General features: G+C 46.6%; 1 protein-coding gene across 1 annotated transcript in view; it reads right to left on the bottom strand.

Annotated features, from left to right (window-relative positions):
• The window catches only part of SHC3 (SHC adaptor protein 3), a 507,698-nt gene that overhangs the window by 34,794 nt on the left and 453,411 nt on the right, over window positions 1-19,493 (bottom strand). Inside the window, exon 11 of the mRNA XM_069625657.1 lies at window positions 6,989-7,284. Coding sequence (XP_069481758.1) covers window positions 6,989-7,284 — 296 coding nt within the window. The remainder of the gene's footprint in view (window positions 1-6,988; window positions 7,285-19,493) is intronic.

The raw sequence follows: 19,493 nt of genomic DNA, 5'->3' as shown, positions 1-19,493 counted from the left end.
TGGTCAGCTGCAGCACCTTCTGACCATCACTCAATCGTTGTCTGATATCCTCACACTCCTTTGACCTGTATATTCTGTACATTTCCCACAAGCAAGTGATATACTCATGAATCATATCCTTGCAATTGTACTCCTTAGCAGAAGTAAGCAGCATTTCCTCTAATAGTTCATCTAATGTCTTCGGCGGAGTGGCGCACATCCTCTTCCTCAAATATTCTTCCATGACTGCCATCACCTCCTCCTCCCGCCTGGTCATTGGACTGGCATCCGCCATATTGTAACTGTCCCGGGTGTCGACCCTACCGCAAGTGAACTCAAGCTTCCGTCCCCACACTCCTACCCTGTGCCCTCTACAGCATCAAACCTACACTGTCTCCCCACGATCGGTGCTCTGACAGTTTCACAGGTGCCTACGAAAGCTCTGACCCAATTGCGGCCCTGTAGTTGCCCTTCTGACTCTGTAACACTGTAGAACTCTGAGGCGCTGTCCCTACAAGGCAGTACTTCTGTATGAATCCTAGAGTCCCTGTAGACTCCAGAGTCACCTAGTCAAGTGCGTAACAGGTACAGCAAAAAGTACTCTTTTCACTTACCTTTCGTATACCACAGTCACACACGTGAGGAGGGGGAGCTCCCAGGTTTCAGCACCAATATGTTCACTGGTACGTCTTGCTCCGCTCGGGGCCAGTGCGTCCCAACACCAAATAAAGGCACAGCAGACCAGAAATAGAGAAGTATGGTGCATAATGCAAGCAGGAGCCAAACACCTGGGAGGACTGCTCTCTCCTCCAAGGTGGTTCACATCCTGAAATACAGATGGAGTGGCTAGCCCAGTCACCACCAGTGGCATAGCATGTGAAGTTAGGAAGTCCATATAAAGTGGGATAGGGGGAGAACGTGTTGGAAATTGCTTTGGCCAATGGGCTCTGATTTTCTGGTGATGAGGCTGCCTCTGTCCTTGGGGATCTTGCTTCGGCCGTCTCTAATCAAGTCGGCTATGTATTTCTCTGGAGGTGCCGCCCGGGCTGCATGCGGTCTGGTGTGCACACGTTCCACAGCACTGTGACCTTGCATGGAACACCAGTATCAGAGTTGGTAACAGGCATTGCATGCTTTTGTTAGGCTGGGTGCTAGGGTAGTGATCACAGCTTTGAGTAGAAGAGCCAACCAAAGTGTAGCTTGAGCATTTTGGGGGTTTTCCTCCACAGATTATTTTTGTGCTGCCTTCTTCAAAGACTGATGAAAGTCGGTATTCGATTTGGTTTGTGCTGCATGGAGGTCAACATTTTTGAGAGGGTATGGATGTTTGCTATAATGGGGCTCACTTTGTCCAAGAAGAATTGGCACTGTTGCTCACTAGTTAATAGCCAGCATAATACTGCACACTGTTGCTGGGATATTCCGCCCTACGGCTGAGGGCACAGTGTCCCATGCAATGCGTGACGATTCAACTTCCTAAGTATACGGTTTATAAAATGGGATCTGGTTCCTGTTTCATCAACTTTTAGTTGAGGAGTTGCATTTCTTGTCAGCCATGTTTCAAATCCTGGAGTCTGCAGATGGGTACCAGAACTTACATTTGAAAGCATTTTAACTCAAAAATGGCAGAGCATAGCTTTGAGTTTGTGTAATGTTAGCCTTCGTGCCTTGCTATAAAAAGCTGATTTTCCTAGCTAGCAGGAAGAAAATCACAATGTGACCAAAGATAAGGAGCCACACCCCGACTGCCTGGACTTCCTTTCACGTGGTCTGCTTTTGTGTAATGTCAGTATTATAAGAATGCTCTATATAGGGCTAGCACCACAGATCGCTAAGGCAAGAAGCCACATAAGAAGCAATGATGTTGCTGCTGTTAGTTAGTACTGCTCATTTGATGTTCGTTACATGGGAAGAAGGAAAAACAGCAGCAAAAGAGGTTCTATAAAGGACTGCCAATTTTATGTTTCACTGATTTTTACTGCAAATAGCAGGGGGGCTTTATTTACATTACCCCAACTTACCATATACCTGTTTGTGTTAAGAATAATCGGGTAAAGAAATGCAGCAAAACCGAATTCAGCAAAGTTGCCATTTGGCAAAAGTGAGCGAGACCGCAGGAGAGCACATATTGGGCCGGTCGGAACCTATGTTTTGTGATCTTCCTCAGAGTGCCTCTATATTTACAGGATTCATGTTGACGTGAGGGACAATAAATTCTATTCTAGGGAATTTCTATTAAGTGCCAACTCGCCCGCAGGCCTCATAGCGCTGACCGACAATACATCATAAAACAACATAAAACTTTAAGGTAGAAGTAGATAGCCGGGGAGTGTCTGTCAGTAACTGGAGAAACAAAGAAGGGAGTGGGGCTTAGATTCCTCCCCCGTCAAAGAAGTGGGTTTAAATAAAGTGGTTGCATGCATTACATGAGCTTTGACATCCTTAATAAAATGTTGATTTTCTCAGTTCGTGTAAACATAACAAGATGTCTGGCCCTTGTTGATTCGTAGTGCAAGCAGGCTTTACATAGTCATTCAGCAACCGGTTTTCACAGCCCAGGATGTGAGCCACTGCCAGAAGGCAAACCGGTTCATAAGCTGGAGGGGCTGCCAGGCGGGAGGCCCCATTTACACAGGAGAGCGGCAGTAGGTCTGCTTCTCAGCAGAGTATGGCGTATGACGCAAACTGTTACTTGTCCCCTTTCATGGATAAGACCCACAATGCAAAGGGATACTCACGTGACCCACTGGGGGGGGCGGGGTTGGAAGAAGAGTTAGTGGTATCCCTGAGGCAGCTGACTTGTTACTCTTGCTAGAGCAGGGCAGCAGCATTGAAGAAGCGGCCCAACAGGCACTGCTTTCTCGTTTGGGATGGTGAAAATCATCCCTGCATTCTATTGCCCTGTCTCAATACTGGGTTCATACCTTCATTCACTAACAGCACTTGATATTTTTTAATGACCACTTACAAATTTAGGAAGGTGGTCAGCAGAAGCACAATAACGAAAACTCTTTGCAGCCATGTTGATGTGCTATTGCCAATCTACACCTAGTCCCAAGTATCTATTTGACGAGCATTTTGAAGGGGTGTGTTCTAGTGTTTATAAAACATGCCCGAATAGCACAAATAGGCATTACACATTCCCACTTTCCACAATTTAGGCCTTGCACTCAGTGGCAATAGACACCTTCAAAAATGTTTAAGACACACAGTGTCGGGCGCTATGGAATTTCCAGGTATTTACATTGTTAGAACTGCGTATGTCAGATATTTCTGTTATGGTGCTTGATGCAGTGAAATGAAAAGTGGACTGAGAACACCAATTTAGTCTGGATAGTTTACATAACTACCGGAAACTGTGGTAAGGTGTCAACATTGACACCTCTGGTAAGATTTGAGGTGGAAACCCCTTTAACTGTATTCTGAGCCAATGAACCTCTGAGACAGTAGTTAAACACAATCCTGGGTTGCCATTGTAAGCAAGCAGACGAACAAGCAGTTGACCCATCCTACTAAAATCATCTTGTTGATGGCTTCATGGAATACCAGGGGCCATCACCATCTCACTAAAGAGAGCGACATTAACTTAGGCTCATTTGATCTGCTGTGCTTACAAGAGACATGGCTATTGGAAAAACCGGTGTTGGATGGTTTTACTATCGAAGTTTCACCTGCCTCGAAGTCCTCGCTGGGCAGACCATCGGCAGGTCTCTTGACTGCCACACGTGTCGGGTCAGGGATTTCCATGAAGGATAAAATGAAAGAAGAGTACGGCATGCTGACCATTTTAGCGACATGGCATTATCAAGACCAGGTCCAAGGGTCCTGGATTAGTGCTGACCTCGCAATTATCAACCTATATTGGAATCCCGACAGAACCTCAATCAAACAATTCTGTAATTTAGTAGCAAATGAAATCGACGAAATCAGAGTGGACCACAATGTGCCGAACATCATTGTATGTGGTGACTTAAATGCAAAATGCGGGTCCTCTTCCTTCAAAGACAGTTCACCCGCAAATTTGGCGATCATTCCCGATAGAGGTCGGGCTTGGCTAAATATAATGAACTCACGAAAGCTACATAATGTGGCAACACTCCAGGACTGGGGCTCCCAAACTCCAACTTGGGAAAGGACAAAGTCACCTGCCAATTTGGATTACATCTTTGTCACTGAAGGACTGATCCCGTTTCTTAACGATTATAAAGTCCACAAAACCAACGAAAGTGACCATAATTTACTGCAGACGTCATGGGGGGAGCATTTCAAGAACAGCTCCATTACTCCCCTGACTTAGAATCTAACATCCAACAAAATCGACTGCGGTTAACGTCTGAAAATATAAGAACTTTTAAAAACAGACTACGCAGGAAGCATGGATCAGTAGTACATAGAGACATGGCAGAGACAAGACCTGAATATGTCTCTCTTTTGGTAACTCATAGAGTGAGCTTCTCCGGAAAAAATTCGAACCAGCCCAAAACCACCCACACGTATAACACTAAGGTGGTAGCAAAGAGGAAAGAGCTAAGAAATTTACAAAGATTGGCAGTAAAAACCAACACCGAAGAATCATGGAAAGCCCATCATGTTGCCAACATGGCCTACAGATCCTGGATAAAGCAGCAGTTCGTGATTCTATACCAGAAAGACGTGGAAGCAATGCAAAACACCTTGATGACTAGGAACACGAGAGATTTCTGGTCACTTTTGAAGAGTACAAACGATCGAAATGTGCAATCGCTCTCTAATTCAGTTCCTGAAAAAGTTTGGTTGTCGCATTTCACTGAACTTTATCGCCAACCTCCTACGGCAGAATTCCATCTTTCGCCAAAGATCAAGGAACCTTGGCTTGATTTATCAAACGTGACTGACATCCTTAAAGTAATCACAAACTTAAAATCTTCAAGAGCCCAGGGCCCGATGGTCTAACAAATCTAGACCTAAAGAAACATCCGAATGTTTGGGCTGAAACCATTGGTGAGCTATTCAACTTTTGTGTAAATCAGAAGCAAATCCCCACTACTTGGACGGGAGCAGTCTTAGTCCCAATTTTCAAAAAGGGGCTAAGAGACAATCCAGCAAACTATAGGCCCATCGTTCTACTTGACACCATAGGGAAAATGTTTGCGTCTCTTTTGCTACAGCACTTTAAAGAGTGGGCCCAAAAATCCCCAGCCATGGACAGGTTCCAAACTGGTTTTCAAAAAGGGGCCGGAACATCTATAAATCTCCTAATTTAAAACATTCTTACAGCAAAAGTGAAGGGAGGGGAGCCCAAAGTTTATATGGCCATGGTGGACTTGTCTCAGGCCTTTGACACGGTGGATCGTCTGAAACTATGGTCAAAGTTAACAACTTGGAAGTGCCCTGGCCAGGTGCTAGAACCAATAAAAGCTCTCCACACAGCAACATCTCTCCGTGTCCATTTAAATCGTCAAGGAATTCTTTCTGATCAAATCTATACGGATCGCAGCGTGAAACAGGGCTGTCCCTTAGCCCCAGTACTTTTCATAGCTTTTATTGGTGACTTTCAAGAGTCAGAAAAAAGTGTCCGTTCATTCGCTCCAAAATTGGGAAATTGCAAAGTGTCTAGACTATGGTACGCCGATGATCTAGTCCTTATCGATCAGACGGCCGTAGGACTGCAGAGACAATTGACCAACCTAACCACATATATGGAACAAAACAACTTGCAAATCAATAAAAAGAAAACAAAAATTCTGACGTTCTCGAAATCAATTAAAGAAACCCAGAACAAGCCATCTTGGTTTTTGGAAAAGACTAAAATCGAAGTGGTAAAAGACTTTAAATACTTGGGTATTCAATTTGACAACTCTCCAAATGACAAATCCCTTCAGGACTCACTATGGGAGAAGATAAGAAATCTGACGGCCCAAACCCCTGCTTTGGATCTTAAATTTGGAAAGTTTTCTTGGACACCGGCACTCCAATTTTACAAAGCGAAAGTTATCCCAACAATGACTTATGGTATGGCAGCGAACTTAAACTTGCCCCCAGAGATCTGGGTCAAGTTAGAGGGTTTCTTTTGGAAATCAGTATTGGGCTTGCCCAAATCTGCCCCCATGTCGGCTATTCGACGGGACTTGGGTCTTCCGTCCTTAGCCTCGGTGGTGGCTCAAAGCACAGTCCAATTATACAGAAAAATTTTGGATCCAAGCTCGCTACCAATTTTTCAGGTTGTGGCACTTGAAATCAAGAAAGGCTCTTGCAAACCATTAGCTGCTGGGGGAAAAAGTGCAGAAAACAGTAGAAGATATCGCCTGCTCAGAAGAAACCTTACTCACGAACCCTGGACGGGTTAAAAAGAAGCTAGAGCTCCAGGATTGGATAAATACAAGTGAAAAAACATTACTTTACAAGTCTCTACATCATCTACCTTCGGCTTTCAATCAGTTAAAGGTCCCACTGAAGTACGTTGAAAAATTTCCAGAGAAAGAACTCAGGAAAACTTTTATGCGTGCACGACTGAACATCCTCCACACAAAGAAAATTCTGGCTATTCGTGCTTGTTCAACGGGATCAAATTGCCGACTGTGTTAAGTCACAGATCAGGTCGAAACTATTCGCCATCTCCTTTTATCCTGTCCAGCTCTAACAGCCGAAAGACACTCGTACTTAGCACCACTAACATCAGACTTTTCTGTTTTAGAAGAAGAGACTGTTTGGTCCCGCCTGATGGCAGGCGATTCCGCGAAATGGTCCCGGATGGTAGCTAAATTTTTAATTGGGGCTTTAAAAAGAGCTAATTCGCAGCACTTCACCTAACTCTGAACTCTGGGGAGTAAGTCTCCAGCCCTTAGGTTCTAGCCCAATTACCCTACCTTCATCAATAGTGGTGTCCTAAAGTACCAAAACGGCAAAATTGCGAAATTTTTTCTTGTACTTCTACGAAGTGTGGACCGACAATTTCTTTTTTTTTTGTTGTAAAAATCAATTTGGTTAAATACAAATAATAAAATAAAATAAAAAATATTATAACGCTTACCGTTCCTTCAGGATCTACCAACAGGAGGTGTTTCGACTGGCCATTGTGCATGCCAGTCAGAACATAAGACCCAGGGTTTGTGGCACTTTTCCTGACCAGAAAATCTCCATCTTGCACGAGCAGATTCTCTGCTTCTTTCCGGCTCATCTCTCCTTGGTACCACAGTTCTGAGTGCAGCTCCTCTCTCGAAGCCAAGAACGCAGCTCTCGACAATAAAGGACTGCAACAGTCTACTGATGCAGCCTTGTTCAGTCCAGGTCCCACAGACTGCTTCCTCAAGGCATCTTCAAATGGCTCTAAGAAACAAGAAAGGCAAGAATTTGTAAAAAAAAAAAAAGACTTTTCAACATTTGTATAGAAAGTCATTGAGGAAAGGGGTAGGGGAAAAGTGGTCCTCCTTAACAGAACTAAATATTCTTAAAATGTGTACAGAAAGACATTGAGGAAAGGAGTGGGGGGGAAAAGTGGTCCTCCTTAATAGAACTAAATATTATTAACATGTGTACAGAAAGACATTACTCTCCATTTGTCTTTACTATTTCTTGCACTTTAAATAGATATCAGAAGGCCCAGCTTATGTTGAATCCTATCTTAACTTTGTAACGTTGCATTGCTTATTCCTACTGTATGTACTTACCAGTGTCTGCATGTGTTGGCCCATCCTTTTATACTACTGTGTAGCCCTAAGCTGAAAGTATTCTTGTATCTTCGGCACCCTGATACCCTTGGGTCCGGCGCGCATTAAAAATAAATAAACCAAACAAACAAACATTGAGGAAAGGGGTGGAGAAAAGTGGTCCTCCTTAGCAGAACTAATTAAATCATTATTTTCAGACAATTGTTAAATTAATTTGTAACAAATAGTCTTGGGGATATATTCAAAGTAAATATTTGGGAGCTAATTTTCGAAGTCTCTGGAGTGTAAATAAAGGTGGTAAAGTCAGGAGTAAAATGATTTTTTGTGGTTTTTCAAGGCAGGGACAGGGAGCATTGAATAGGAGTTATGTTCCCCCTTTTTTACCCTCTGACTCTGAAAAGGGGTTAACGGGGCCGGCAGCTCCACCGGCCCTGTTAACCCCTTACCACCTAATGTGTAATGAGGCCCTGTGTCTCATTTCAGGGCTGCAGGCCCACACTGTGTGAGCACGGGCCGGCAGGCCATGTTGCCATGGGGCTCTCTTGCCAGCAAGGTGGCCAGGGTACGCATGCACTGTGTAAGGCCTTGCCCCCATCCAAGACAGGGTGTCCCCCGGCAATCTCCTGAGGCACTAGGCCTCTGTGGTGCTGGTCGCCCATAGCACAGACAGGGAACCGGCTTCCGGCATGATGCCAATGGACGGCCCCCATAACAATGGTGACGAGGAGCAGAACCCCTGCGACGTCCCCCTCTCCATTCCTGTCCCTCATTTTCTGCTTCGTGGGAAGAAGGAGGAGGGAGAAAGGAGGAGGAGTGGCAGTCCATCGCCGCCGTGGAGAAGTGCAGGGATGTCCTTGCATGCTTCGCCCCGGCCCTCATTCATGAGGGTGCTCCTGAGGCCAGGATCGGAGTGTGCCTGCACCCCCCAGCGACATACGCACCCTGCCTATGGCATCCGCTGCCATGAGGGGAGAAGAAACGGAGCAGCCGCAGCTGCGAGAAAAGAGAGACCTTCAGCCTGGGGAGAGATTTCTGCTGACCCACCCTCCCCCCGGAAAGAGAGAAAGAGAAGGGAAGGGGCATCCCCTGCTTTATCCTGGAGGAAGAGCCCTGCCGGTGAATCCTCCATGGCTGCGGCCTTCTGCGAGGAGGGTGCTTGTGCAGCGGCCAAGAACAGGAGATGAGTGGCCCCGCAAGGGACAGCACCATCCTGTGTCGTGCCACGCCGCTGACGGAGCCCCCACTGAGATCCCGGTCCCTGCGGCAGTGAAATGAAGCTCTAAGATCGGAGCTACCAAATAAAGAAAAATGCATCCCGGGCCCGGTGGTGGAAAGGATGCGGCGCTCACTGGTCCCAGCGAGATCCCGGGCCACTCAGCGGTGATTAATAACATGCTCTGCGTCGGAGCAGAAGGTGGAATGCAGCAGCTCTACGTCGTAGCCTGCCACAAGATGCACATGTGCCCTCTGAAAATCCTGGGCCGCTGGCGGTGAAAGAAAGAAGCGCTCCACAAGGGCGCAATGAAAACAAAGTGTATGGACCCCTGCAGACCGCAGGCCATGACAGCGGTGATGGGTGCACTCACTACTCGTTGTCAGAGTATGAAAAGCAAATACAGATGCCCCCCTATGATCCCAGGGCCAGCTGGCAATGGGGAGAGTAAACTGAAAATTACAGGGAGCGCCAGCAACGAATGATGCAGCTCCAGAATGCAGCTCATGCCTGGGCGAGTGACTGTGCCCGCAGTGTCATGCTAATGTCTCCTGCCTGAAGAAAGAAGTGGAGTGGCTGTGTCGCACCAATTGATACCCTGCCACTAGCGTCACCAGGCCCCCACTGTCACCCTACCACTGATGTGCGCGGTCCTGCCTGGAGGAGAGAACTATGTGGCAAGTGGCCTCATTGCTCTGCAACCGGTGTCACCCTCCTGGCCCGGCAAGTGGTCCCAACATCCTGCCACTGGCATGTGCCCTACCGGGCACGCCATCACGGGCCAGGCCGATGTGGCCCTGGGGGCAATTCCTGCCACCAGCAAACTGGGACATCACCGGCTCTATCGTCCTGCCTGAAAGAAGGAATAATGGAGGGATTCCTGCCAGGAAGAGAAGAAGTGGCACAGCCCAGACACCCTATCACCTGTGTCTGGCCAACCAACGTCATGATCCCCTGACACCTCCCACCAAGAAGCGGTGCAACGGACAAAGTAAGGGTTGCAGTTCCTCACGAGTGCTTATGCGCCCTCCTGTGCCCTGTAGCAAAGTGACACTCCTGACTGGGGGAGCATGGCCAAGAAAGGGGGGTGAGTGATATCCTGTCACCCCATGCCCTGTCAACATCATGTGGCACAGTCTAGTTGCCCCTCTACCCGCGTCTCGCTGCCCTGCCTCGACATCAAAAGGGACTGACTGAGCCTGAACGTGGCGCAGCCTGGACACCCTGCTACGCCCGTCTCACTGCCTGCCCCTACATCAAGGGACTAAGCCGATGTGGCCCCTGGTACCCGCCAGGTGCGGCTTTCCCGGTTTTGAACTGTACCATCAATGGACCCGGACCTGTGGAAGTGACTATCCTGAACGGACACTTACGGAAAGTGAACTGGTCTCCTGCAGTCCTGAAATAGCTTAAAGAGGACTCAGTAAACACATGTTTTGATGCTGTGAGCCTGCATATTAGCCACACGCTTACAGTGGCCTGAGTAAAGAATTGTTACGTGAAGCTGTGACCCCGCCGTTTGTAGGTGTGCTCTATATGGTGCCAGCAGCTACCAAAGGCGTCATTCAGTGGTTGTAGTTCCACACCGCAGTTTAATAAAGGGTTTTGTAACATGTGGTCGAACTGCTAACATTCCACTGGCGATTCGCCAACCGTGACTGTCTTCTGCGGGTTATGTGTTGATATGTGTTATATGTTTAGATAATATGTGAGCCCCATACGTGTAGCAGTGGCATATGCTATTTGTTGTTGGCCCCGCAACTCTTAAGTAGCCCAAAGAATGTTGTTCTGTAACAGGGGAGGGAATCATTTATTTTGTGTTAACATTTGTTTGTTTGTTATGAAAAAGGAGGAATGTTGTGATGTGACCTCCCATGTCCCTCCCACTTGTATTGCCCTTTTAAAATGGGCCATGACTGTGTCATGGGCCAATCTAATAAAAGGAGCCCCTGCAGGCACGTGTAGTAGACCGACTGCAGACTCCAAGATGGAATGACCTGAGTCTGTGTCCCATTTCAGGCCTGCAGGCCCACACCATGTGAGCACGGGCCTGCAGGCCATGTTGCCATGGGGCTCTCTTGGTGCAAGGTGGCCAGGGTCCACATGCGCTGGGTAAGGCCCGCCCTGCCCCCATCCAAGACCGGGTGTCCCTCAACAATCCCCTGAGGCAGAAAGCCTCCGTAGTGCTGGTGTCCCATAGCACCAACAGGGGCCCGGCTTGATGCCAATAGCCGGCTCCATAACACCTCCCACCACAGTTTATGTAAACTGTCTCGGTTAGGACCTGAGGAAGGTTTCTCCAAAAATGGTAGCACTGTGTCCAATTGGACATTTATATCACAGACCACGAGCTGCGTCAAAATAAATGGGCTGTGCAATGCTTTGTCTAGGTTCAGGCCTTTACATGTAATCATTGTAACAGTTTTGCAGAATAATGGAGTTACGGCTCGGCTCTTGAAACCTGATCAATCCCGCAGGGAAAGATCCACTAATCTATCGTGTTTGTTTTTAGGATTTTTTCGTAATCCCACAAGGTGACAGACATCAACTGTCGGCCCTTTCTGTTCCAATGGCCTGCCTCAGTAATTGTTGGCAAAAAGGTGGGTCGTAGCTTCCAAGTTGTCCGTTGTCGTGGCATCGCAATCCGATGCTGTCTTTCCCCGTTGCATGCTGGGACTTGGAGACCCATACTTTCAATGGGAAAAAATTAACTACACGTTGCCTCATGCAATCAGAAAAATCAGGACTGGGTCAAGGTGTAAAGCATGACACACGGTAGGTTAGCAGCTATGGTGGATGTTCACAAGGACGGAGCTTGTACTCTTGACATTGTATAGTGCGTTGCATATCCTAATTTCAGACATCATGAGTAGGTTAAATCGGAGGTAAAGAAGATTTCCAGGTGGATGCAAAGGCAGGAGTCCAACTTCTGAGATACATGGGGTGTTGCATTTCAAACGTTTATAGACAGCGTGCACAATATTAAAGGTACTGTAACATAAATACATATATATTTATCATTGTGCATAGATTCTAGAATCTGTATATCGCCAATTTTTCTATACCATACCATACCATACTATATTTTCAGACCATACCAATGGTATATAAGGCGCTATAAGAGTGCAAAATAACATAACATAACATATTGAATAGAAAGGGAAATGTATGGCGTTTAGAATACATTTGTTAAAAAACAAACACATAAGGCATCATTCTGAGTTTGGTGGTGCGGGAAAAAGTGGAGGTTATTCAGTTACTGCAATTTTTGGGGCAGTTACCGAATTACCTCCTTTTTCGCCGCACAACCAAATTACACATTTTGGCAGAATTACTGCCAGTGGAATCACTGAGTGGTAATTCTGCTGATTTTAGTGAGAAAAGTGGAGAATTCACCTCTGTAAATCCTCCACTTATCCCACCAAAATCGGCAGAATTACCACTCGGTAATACCGCTGGTGGTAATTCTGCCAAAAATCTCCAATGGAGCCCTACCACCACTTTTAATCCTGTGGTAAACCCACGGGACCAAGTGGTGGTAACTGGTTTTGATTTTGGTGGTAATTCAGCAGAATTACCACAGAATTACTGCCTAACTGGGAAGGAGGCCCATAGTATTTTTTATATGTGGGCAATTTTACATTAATTTAAGTTTCTGAATATTAGGTAATGGTCTTTTTTGGTGTTATCAAGTTTCTGGTGGAAAAATATATTTTAGACCATGGCCCTCATTACGAGGTTGCAGCGGCCTACCGGCAACCTCGGTTTACCGTTTCCGCTGCCTGATATCCCGGTAGTTCTGGGATATTACGGGCGGCGGCAGAACGGTAAGTTTCCATTCCTGTGGAGTCCCACCTAACTGACTAGACGCTGCCCTTCCCTCTCCTCCCTGGCAGCCAGTACAGCTGTACCCCTCCTTTGAGCCCCTCTGTAGCCCACCCCTGCTGTATATTTGTTCTGTTGTCACCTCTGAAAAGTGCTCTGTTATGTATCTGTACTGTTATATACCTCTGTAAAGCGCTCCATTGCTTCTCGAAGCTAGGCACGCCCTCAATAAATACAATAATAAAGAAATGACCACCAGAAAGGAAAGCATTGTTCTTATTTACCTTAGAAAATGAATAGTTGTGGTGTCAAGGAGTGCTGCAAGCCTCACGGAAACATCTTAACCTCTTTGATGTTGCATAGCCTCATTTATACTTTGATTTGCCCGTATGTTCTCCTTTGATAAGTATTGTAGAACTGCATTTATATGCGTTTGGCACTCTGCAATGTAGTCACTGGGAGGCCTGTTTGGGCGGGCGGCGGCTGTCCTGCTGATTGGTAGTTAGGCATGGATTGGATTGGCCGCATGTATCCACATTGCCGGATTAACTGTCAGTTCACTGATTCTATAACCCTCTGTGATGAAATGGAGACTTTCTTATACAGTTCTAAAATGGAGCAGCTGATGTGCTGTTGTGTCATATTGCAGACCTCTCCATTTCAACAGAGAGGTCGTCCTTTTTTCATTGGGAAGGTCTCCACATGTGCACTTTACATCACTACAACACGCACGAGACTCATTAGTGAGCGTGCCCTCACTGGGAGGCTATCGATGTCTGGTTCTCAAAGGGTGCGGGTAACCCTCTTTTCACTACTCCTCCTTTCCACAGCCAACTGTAGGCTTGGTCATGTCTGAGAATTGGCTGAACAATTCCACAGCCATTATCTGGATATTGGCAGGAAATGCTCAATCATGCCTCCAGCCTTCAAGAGCACGCTTGAGCACACCCCTGCTACATGACACAAGCACTCTCTAATAGTAGCAGAGGCACTGACAGGGTAAGGCCTGAGCGGGCAAGGCCCACCAAAACCTGTAAGTGCCCACTTAGCAGCGCTGTCTGGGCATTTACAGATGTAAAAGTCACTGCAGTGGGCTCCACTACATTCGTTTCAGGCCCCATCCATTAGATAATCCTGGATAGGCCTCTGAATAGGAGTAACGAATTCACATGTACTAGAAACTATCATCACTGGGAAACGTAGGGTAGGGTGACTAGACGTCCGGGTTTTCCAGGGACAGTCTGGGGAAATCACCCGACGTCCCAGGTTTTTTTTAATTTTATAAACACCGTCCGGGTTTTCGGCTACAGTCCCTTTTTTCTGCCAGGACCTGATTCTGGAATCCCAAAATCGGGTCCCGGCGCAACTCTTTTTGCATGAAAGGGTGCTTGAAATGCTTTTCACACACCCATTTCCTCCCCCTTCCACTCCATTGCTCTCCTCCAATAGAGGAGGGTGCATGTTAGTACACCCCCTCCCCGCCACCCCCACCTCCCCTGCAACATGCCAGTGGCATAGACGTAGGACTAAAGTTGTATGTGTATTTACTTTAGTCCTACTTCTGTTTCAATGTCCCGTCCGGGTTTAAAGAAAAATCTGGTCACCCTACACCAGGGGCCAGATTCTCCAAATATGTTTTGCCACAAATGATTAGACGCATCAGACCACCTTCACCAAAAAATAGATGTGCCCAATGCACAAAGGGCATTTGAAAGTGCATATTCAAGTGTCCTGTTTTTCCCCTCTGTGCATTTGCAGAAAGAAAGGAGCGTTTCCACGCATTTTAATGTGAATCCCTTCTCCAAAAACAGGATGAATTTTAAGATGAGCGTAAACAAATGGCATCAAGGTGAATGATTAGTTCAGGTGCAGGAGAATGCCCCTGTCATTCATGTTTTAAAGTAGAAAAGCAGCGGTAAATACCGCTGTTGTGTCACTTGCTGTTCTATCCCTCAAATTGGGAAAAGAAATGCTATATCATGTTCTTCACAATACTGTGATGGGTTGTCACTATGAAATGCACTCCAAGCACTTATCTGGGTGCTAGGAGCGGGCTCCCAACAGGAATGTATAGAATGGGCTAGATAGCGCATCTTCTGCGCTGCTGTCCAGCGCCACAGAAATGTCAAGGTCACCTTTCAGAAGAAGGTGACCTGCGCATTTCTCAAACAAGTGCAAATTAAAAAGGCGCATCCTCTTCTCTTTTTTTTATTTGCACTTGTTTTTGAGATTCTGGCCAAGATGTTCAGTTGTTCCCTCCGATGAGCATTCTGTCTGATCCACTGACAATGGCCCTCATTCCGAGTTTGGTGGTAGTCATGGCGCTATTTGCACCATGGCTGCCACCAATAATGGTACCGTGTCCGGTTTGGTGCAATGGGGATTTACCGGTCTAGTCAGACCTTGGCGGGACCGGTAAGTCACCATTCACCAAACCATTCCCCATTCCCATTTGAGCCCCCATAGGGCTCAATGGGAATGGGGAGGGCGCAAATAACGGGCTGGCGTATGTCAAGCCCGTTATTTGCACCCAGGTCCCTTAACGGGTCCCGTCCATAACGCCAGGTCAGACCAGGCTTTAAGGAAGGGACCCGCTAAGGGACCTCGTAGTAGGGCGGTAAGGGATTACCGGCACCGGTCTCCTTACCGGTGCCCGTTATCCCTTAACGCCCTACTCGGAATGAGGCCCAATGACTACGCATGCACCCACACTACTACAATCACCTACCCTTTCACGCAAGCCTTTCATATTTTGTATGCCTGTTCACTATTCTTACTTCCACTCTTCCTTCCCTCTCACCTTTCCTCCACAGACCGCGGAAAACGGCATTTTCAGACAAGCCGCGAGCCCGCGACACCGTCAGACCACTACAGTGAGGATTGGCGTGGCATTAAAGTTTCTAAACATAATATAACTTGTGTTGACAAATCATTTCAAACACTCGCTTTGACTTTAAGGCCTAGGGCTCCACTGTAGGGGAGGAAGAATAGCTCAGGGGCAACACATTTGTCTTGGAAGCAAGACAATGCAGAACACAGGTTCGAATCCCAATCCTGCGCTTAGAAACCACTGTTGGCACTAAGCGTGTTATTAAAAAAACAATTATAATAATTAGTTATTAAGCACTGCAAAGTGGAAAGTCCCCTGCTTCACTCTAGGAATCAAGGTAGCCCGATGCATCCCCAAGCATGCAGATAATGGGGGGGCTTCGTTGGTGGGACAGTCCATTTGCCACCCCTTTTAGAGAATCCAGAAATGGTGGTCCAACATAACCAGCAGCCCACGAACACTCTGCTTCCCTCATGCCTTTGGAGGAATCTAATAAACATTACAGCGGGAACAAGAGGGTCCTAAATTAGGATGGGGAAGTCAACAGTCAGCCAGCCATCCATCACACAAGACCTGAACTCTCGTACAGATAGGCTAAGGGAGACGATCCGAGGGTAGTGACAGGGCGTGTCTACCAGCGGGAGGACCACCCAAAAGGATGGACTAGCCAGAGCCAAGTGCCAAATCAGACTGGAAGGCTTCATTAAGGGCCGGGCCCACCAGTCAATTCCTACACCAGCTGTCAGAAGAGACACACCTGAGTTTCCTTTCACAAGAGAGAGTCTACAAGGTGGGTCCAACTCTCTGTAAAAGCCCACATGCTCAGTCTGGCAGTTTAGGTTTATGGAGTAGAAACTGGAGACCACTTCCTAATATTCTATGGACAAGAGAAGAAATGTAAATTGCCTGTGGTGAGTAGGATTTAAATGCGTGAGGAAAGTGTACAAAGTTATTTCGTGAAGTTGGCAGGGTATGGAGGAGTTGCCTGTGTTTAGAATGGTCATGAAGCCGTTGGAAAGTGTGTAACACAACAGGGAGCTATGGAGTATGTTTGTATGGGCCCAGGTTCAAGGTGTTCGATGAAGGGAACTGTCCGCTGGAGCAGTAGATATTTTCAGTCGTGAGTTCACCCTCAAAAACAGACACCTCACGTGTATGTTGATTGATTGTAAATGTTTATTAGAATACAAATATTCATCAAACGCATACATATAACATCAATGATTAAACATAGTCCATTTGTGCATGTTAAATGAATCAATCACCATTACATAATTAAACAATTTAAAAAGAGAAATAGCAGGTAAAGCGCACAATTTCATAAACTTATAAGAGAATAGCTTGTCCTCTTAAAAAACCTGTTCTGTGAAACATAGCAGCCTACAGATACAGCAGCAGGGCCCAGGCCGTCAATTTCGTTTCTGCCCTTAGTAGACAAGACATTGCTTCCTCATATTGACGAAAGTCTGTGGATTTTAAAACCTGCAGGATAGTCCATTTTCTTACGGTCTCTTAACAAAATGAAATGACTCAAACTTCCGTTCGGGGCACCACACACAGGGCAGCTTGAGTCATCTGGATGACCCGCCCAGTTCATCGTATAACCTCTCAGCCGTAAGCAATGAAACCGTGCCCTTGTAATGAGCCAGCTTTGATGTTTTTTCCTGGCCCAGGCAAGATACGGCTGCAGAGTTGATGTCCTGCATGTAGACTGTTGAAAACCATCCACTAATGTCACGGATGGTACATTTGTGCGTTTGGCCACGGTTTCACCAATTATCACTTCCTTCAATAATTTCACTTCCTGCTGTATTAACATCATGGTCAAAGGTGGTACAGCCGGCACATTAGCCTTAGACAGTAGCTCCTTTATGGACCTCAGCCAGGGTATTGTGTCCCACCAGTCCCTACTTAATGTTGCTTTCATTATAAAGTGACATAGCGTGGCATGTTTATTTCCCCATATTCTCAGCCATAGGGTTCTTGGGGCAACCGACCAATCATCCTCCAGAAAGACCATACCAAAGTTCCCTATGCACATAGGCACAGGAGGAAGAACCAGAAAGTCCCAAAAGCATCTTGAAATATCAATTTTCCCTGGCCTGCATGTCACCAGGCTTGCAGTACCCCCGTAAGGCTGCTTTATATTATGGGGCAGGTTTTACTTGCATAGAGTATACCTTAAGGGTCGATTCCAGGTGTTGGCCTTTACAATGAGCAGAGAAACGTGAAAGACTCCCCAAATATTGACACATTTTGAGTGACTGTTTTTTCACATGCTCCGTTCCTGTCAGGGTCTCTGAAAATCTAACCCCGAAAATAATCGTACTCAGCCACCGTTGGGATAACGTCCCCCTTGCAGATTATGGGGCGCATTTTAATAAGCGTTCTGCCTCCACTACAGCTCATCACCGCTGATTTAGTGGAATTGATTTTAAGATCTAGACTGGTCATAAAGGAGGGTTATGCATCAACCAGGGCCTGCAAGGCCCTTGGGGTTCTGGCTATAAGTACCGTGTCATCAGCATATGCCTGAAGCGGGAACGGCCTGCCACCAAATCTCAGGTAATCCACACCAGTACTCAACAAAGCACGCAGAAGCCCATTTATATAGAGAGTAAAGAGTATGGGGGCCAAAACACATCCCTGGCAAACACCCAGTAAAATATCAAACCACTCGGTGGACCTGCCCCCCGGACCAAACCGGACATTAGCTTTTTTATCTGAGTGAATCCACCATAACACACAAAGGATGTCCACAGGGAAGCCCATAGACTCAAGCACAGCTCACAACTTGGCACAATCAACTTTGTCGAAGGCCATGCTTAAGTCCATGAACGCGATGTAGACTGTCTCGCCCTTGCAAAAAACAAAATTTGAAACCAAAAATTACAGATTTAATACCTGCTCCATTGTGCCCAAGCCTGGCCGGAAACTTAACTGAATATCGGTTGGGATTTCCGCCTCAGTAAGCCACCTCTCTATATGGCCCAACAGTACCCGGCCAAAAATATTAAAAGTGGTGTCCAAGAGAGAAATGGGGTGATATGAAGAGGGTTTGGTTATGTCCCCTTTTTAAAAATGGGAAAGGTGGTTGCTGTCTTCCAAGATGGTGGATAATACCCTGAACTCAAACAAGCATTAAAGGCCATGGTCAGCACCAGAGCCCATAGATCAATTTGGCTCATAAAGAGATCTGCCGGTATGGCATCCAGGCCAGGTGCTCTGTTTCGTGACTTGGCCTCTATTGCTTTAACCACCTTGTCCAAAGTGAAGCGTAAAGATAGGCCCCCAGACAAATGTTCCTTACTTACACGACCATCATCATACAGAGTCCCAAAATAGGAGACCCATTCCGCTGCCCCGACATGAGTGCTCTGTAGGCCTTGTTTTCCTTTATTGAAGGATCTACTCGTCACAAATTCCCAGAAGCCCTTTGCGTCATTCACTCGAATTGCCTCTAGAAATGCCTCCCAGGCCATAACTTCCAAACCTAGTTTCCTTGTCTGTTAAAAAATGTAACCCTGCATACTTTTGAAACCCCTCACCTCACAAATGAATTCCCATATCTAGGTATATATTAACCTCTTAGTAGCTTGTGTACTTTACCAAAGCAGTGGCAGCAAGTTCAGACAGAGTCTGGAAGCAACCACAAAAGAAGCGTATGGAGTGAAAATGTCTCTTTCGTTTGCACGAAAATATAAAAAGACCGATTTAGAAAAACTGCTGTGAGAACACTCAAAGGGGTCTTTCTAAATCTTAACTGTCATGTCCCTTGCACGCACAAGTGCGCACAGAGGCTGAAAGGCAGGAGGGAAGGGCAGGGAAAGACGGTTATGAGGTCTTTGTGTGCCTGTGTGCATGCTGTGTGTATTTAGTGTGGAGGGGCTCGGGTGAAAGTGTGTGTTTGTGTGTGTTCTGGTGTATTTGTTTGTGAGTTTGCGGGGGGTCAGGGAAGAATGTTTCATGGGTGGGATTGAGGGGGTTGGTGAGCGAGTGC

Source organism: Ambystoma mexicanum, chromosome 6p (genome assembly GCF_040938575.1).
Source record: "Ambystoma mexicanum isolate Mex_15411 chromosome 6p, UKY_AmexF1_1, whole genome shotgun sequence".
In the NCBI taxonomy this organism is placed as follows: Eukaryota; Metazoa; Chordata; class Amphibia; order Caudata; family Ambystomatidae; genus Ambystoma; species Ambystoma mexicanum.
This window is presented reverse-complemented; position numbering and strand designations above follow the sequence as displayed.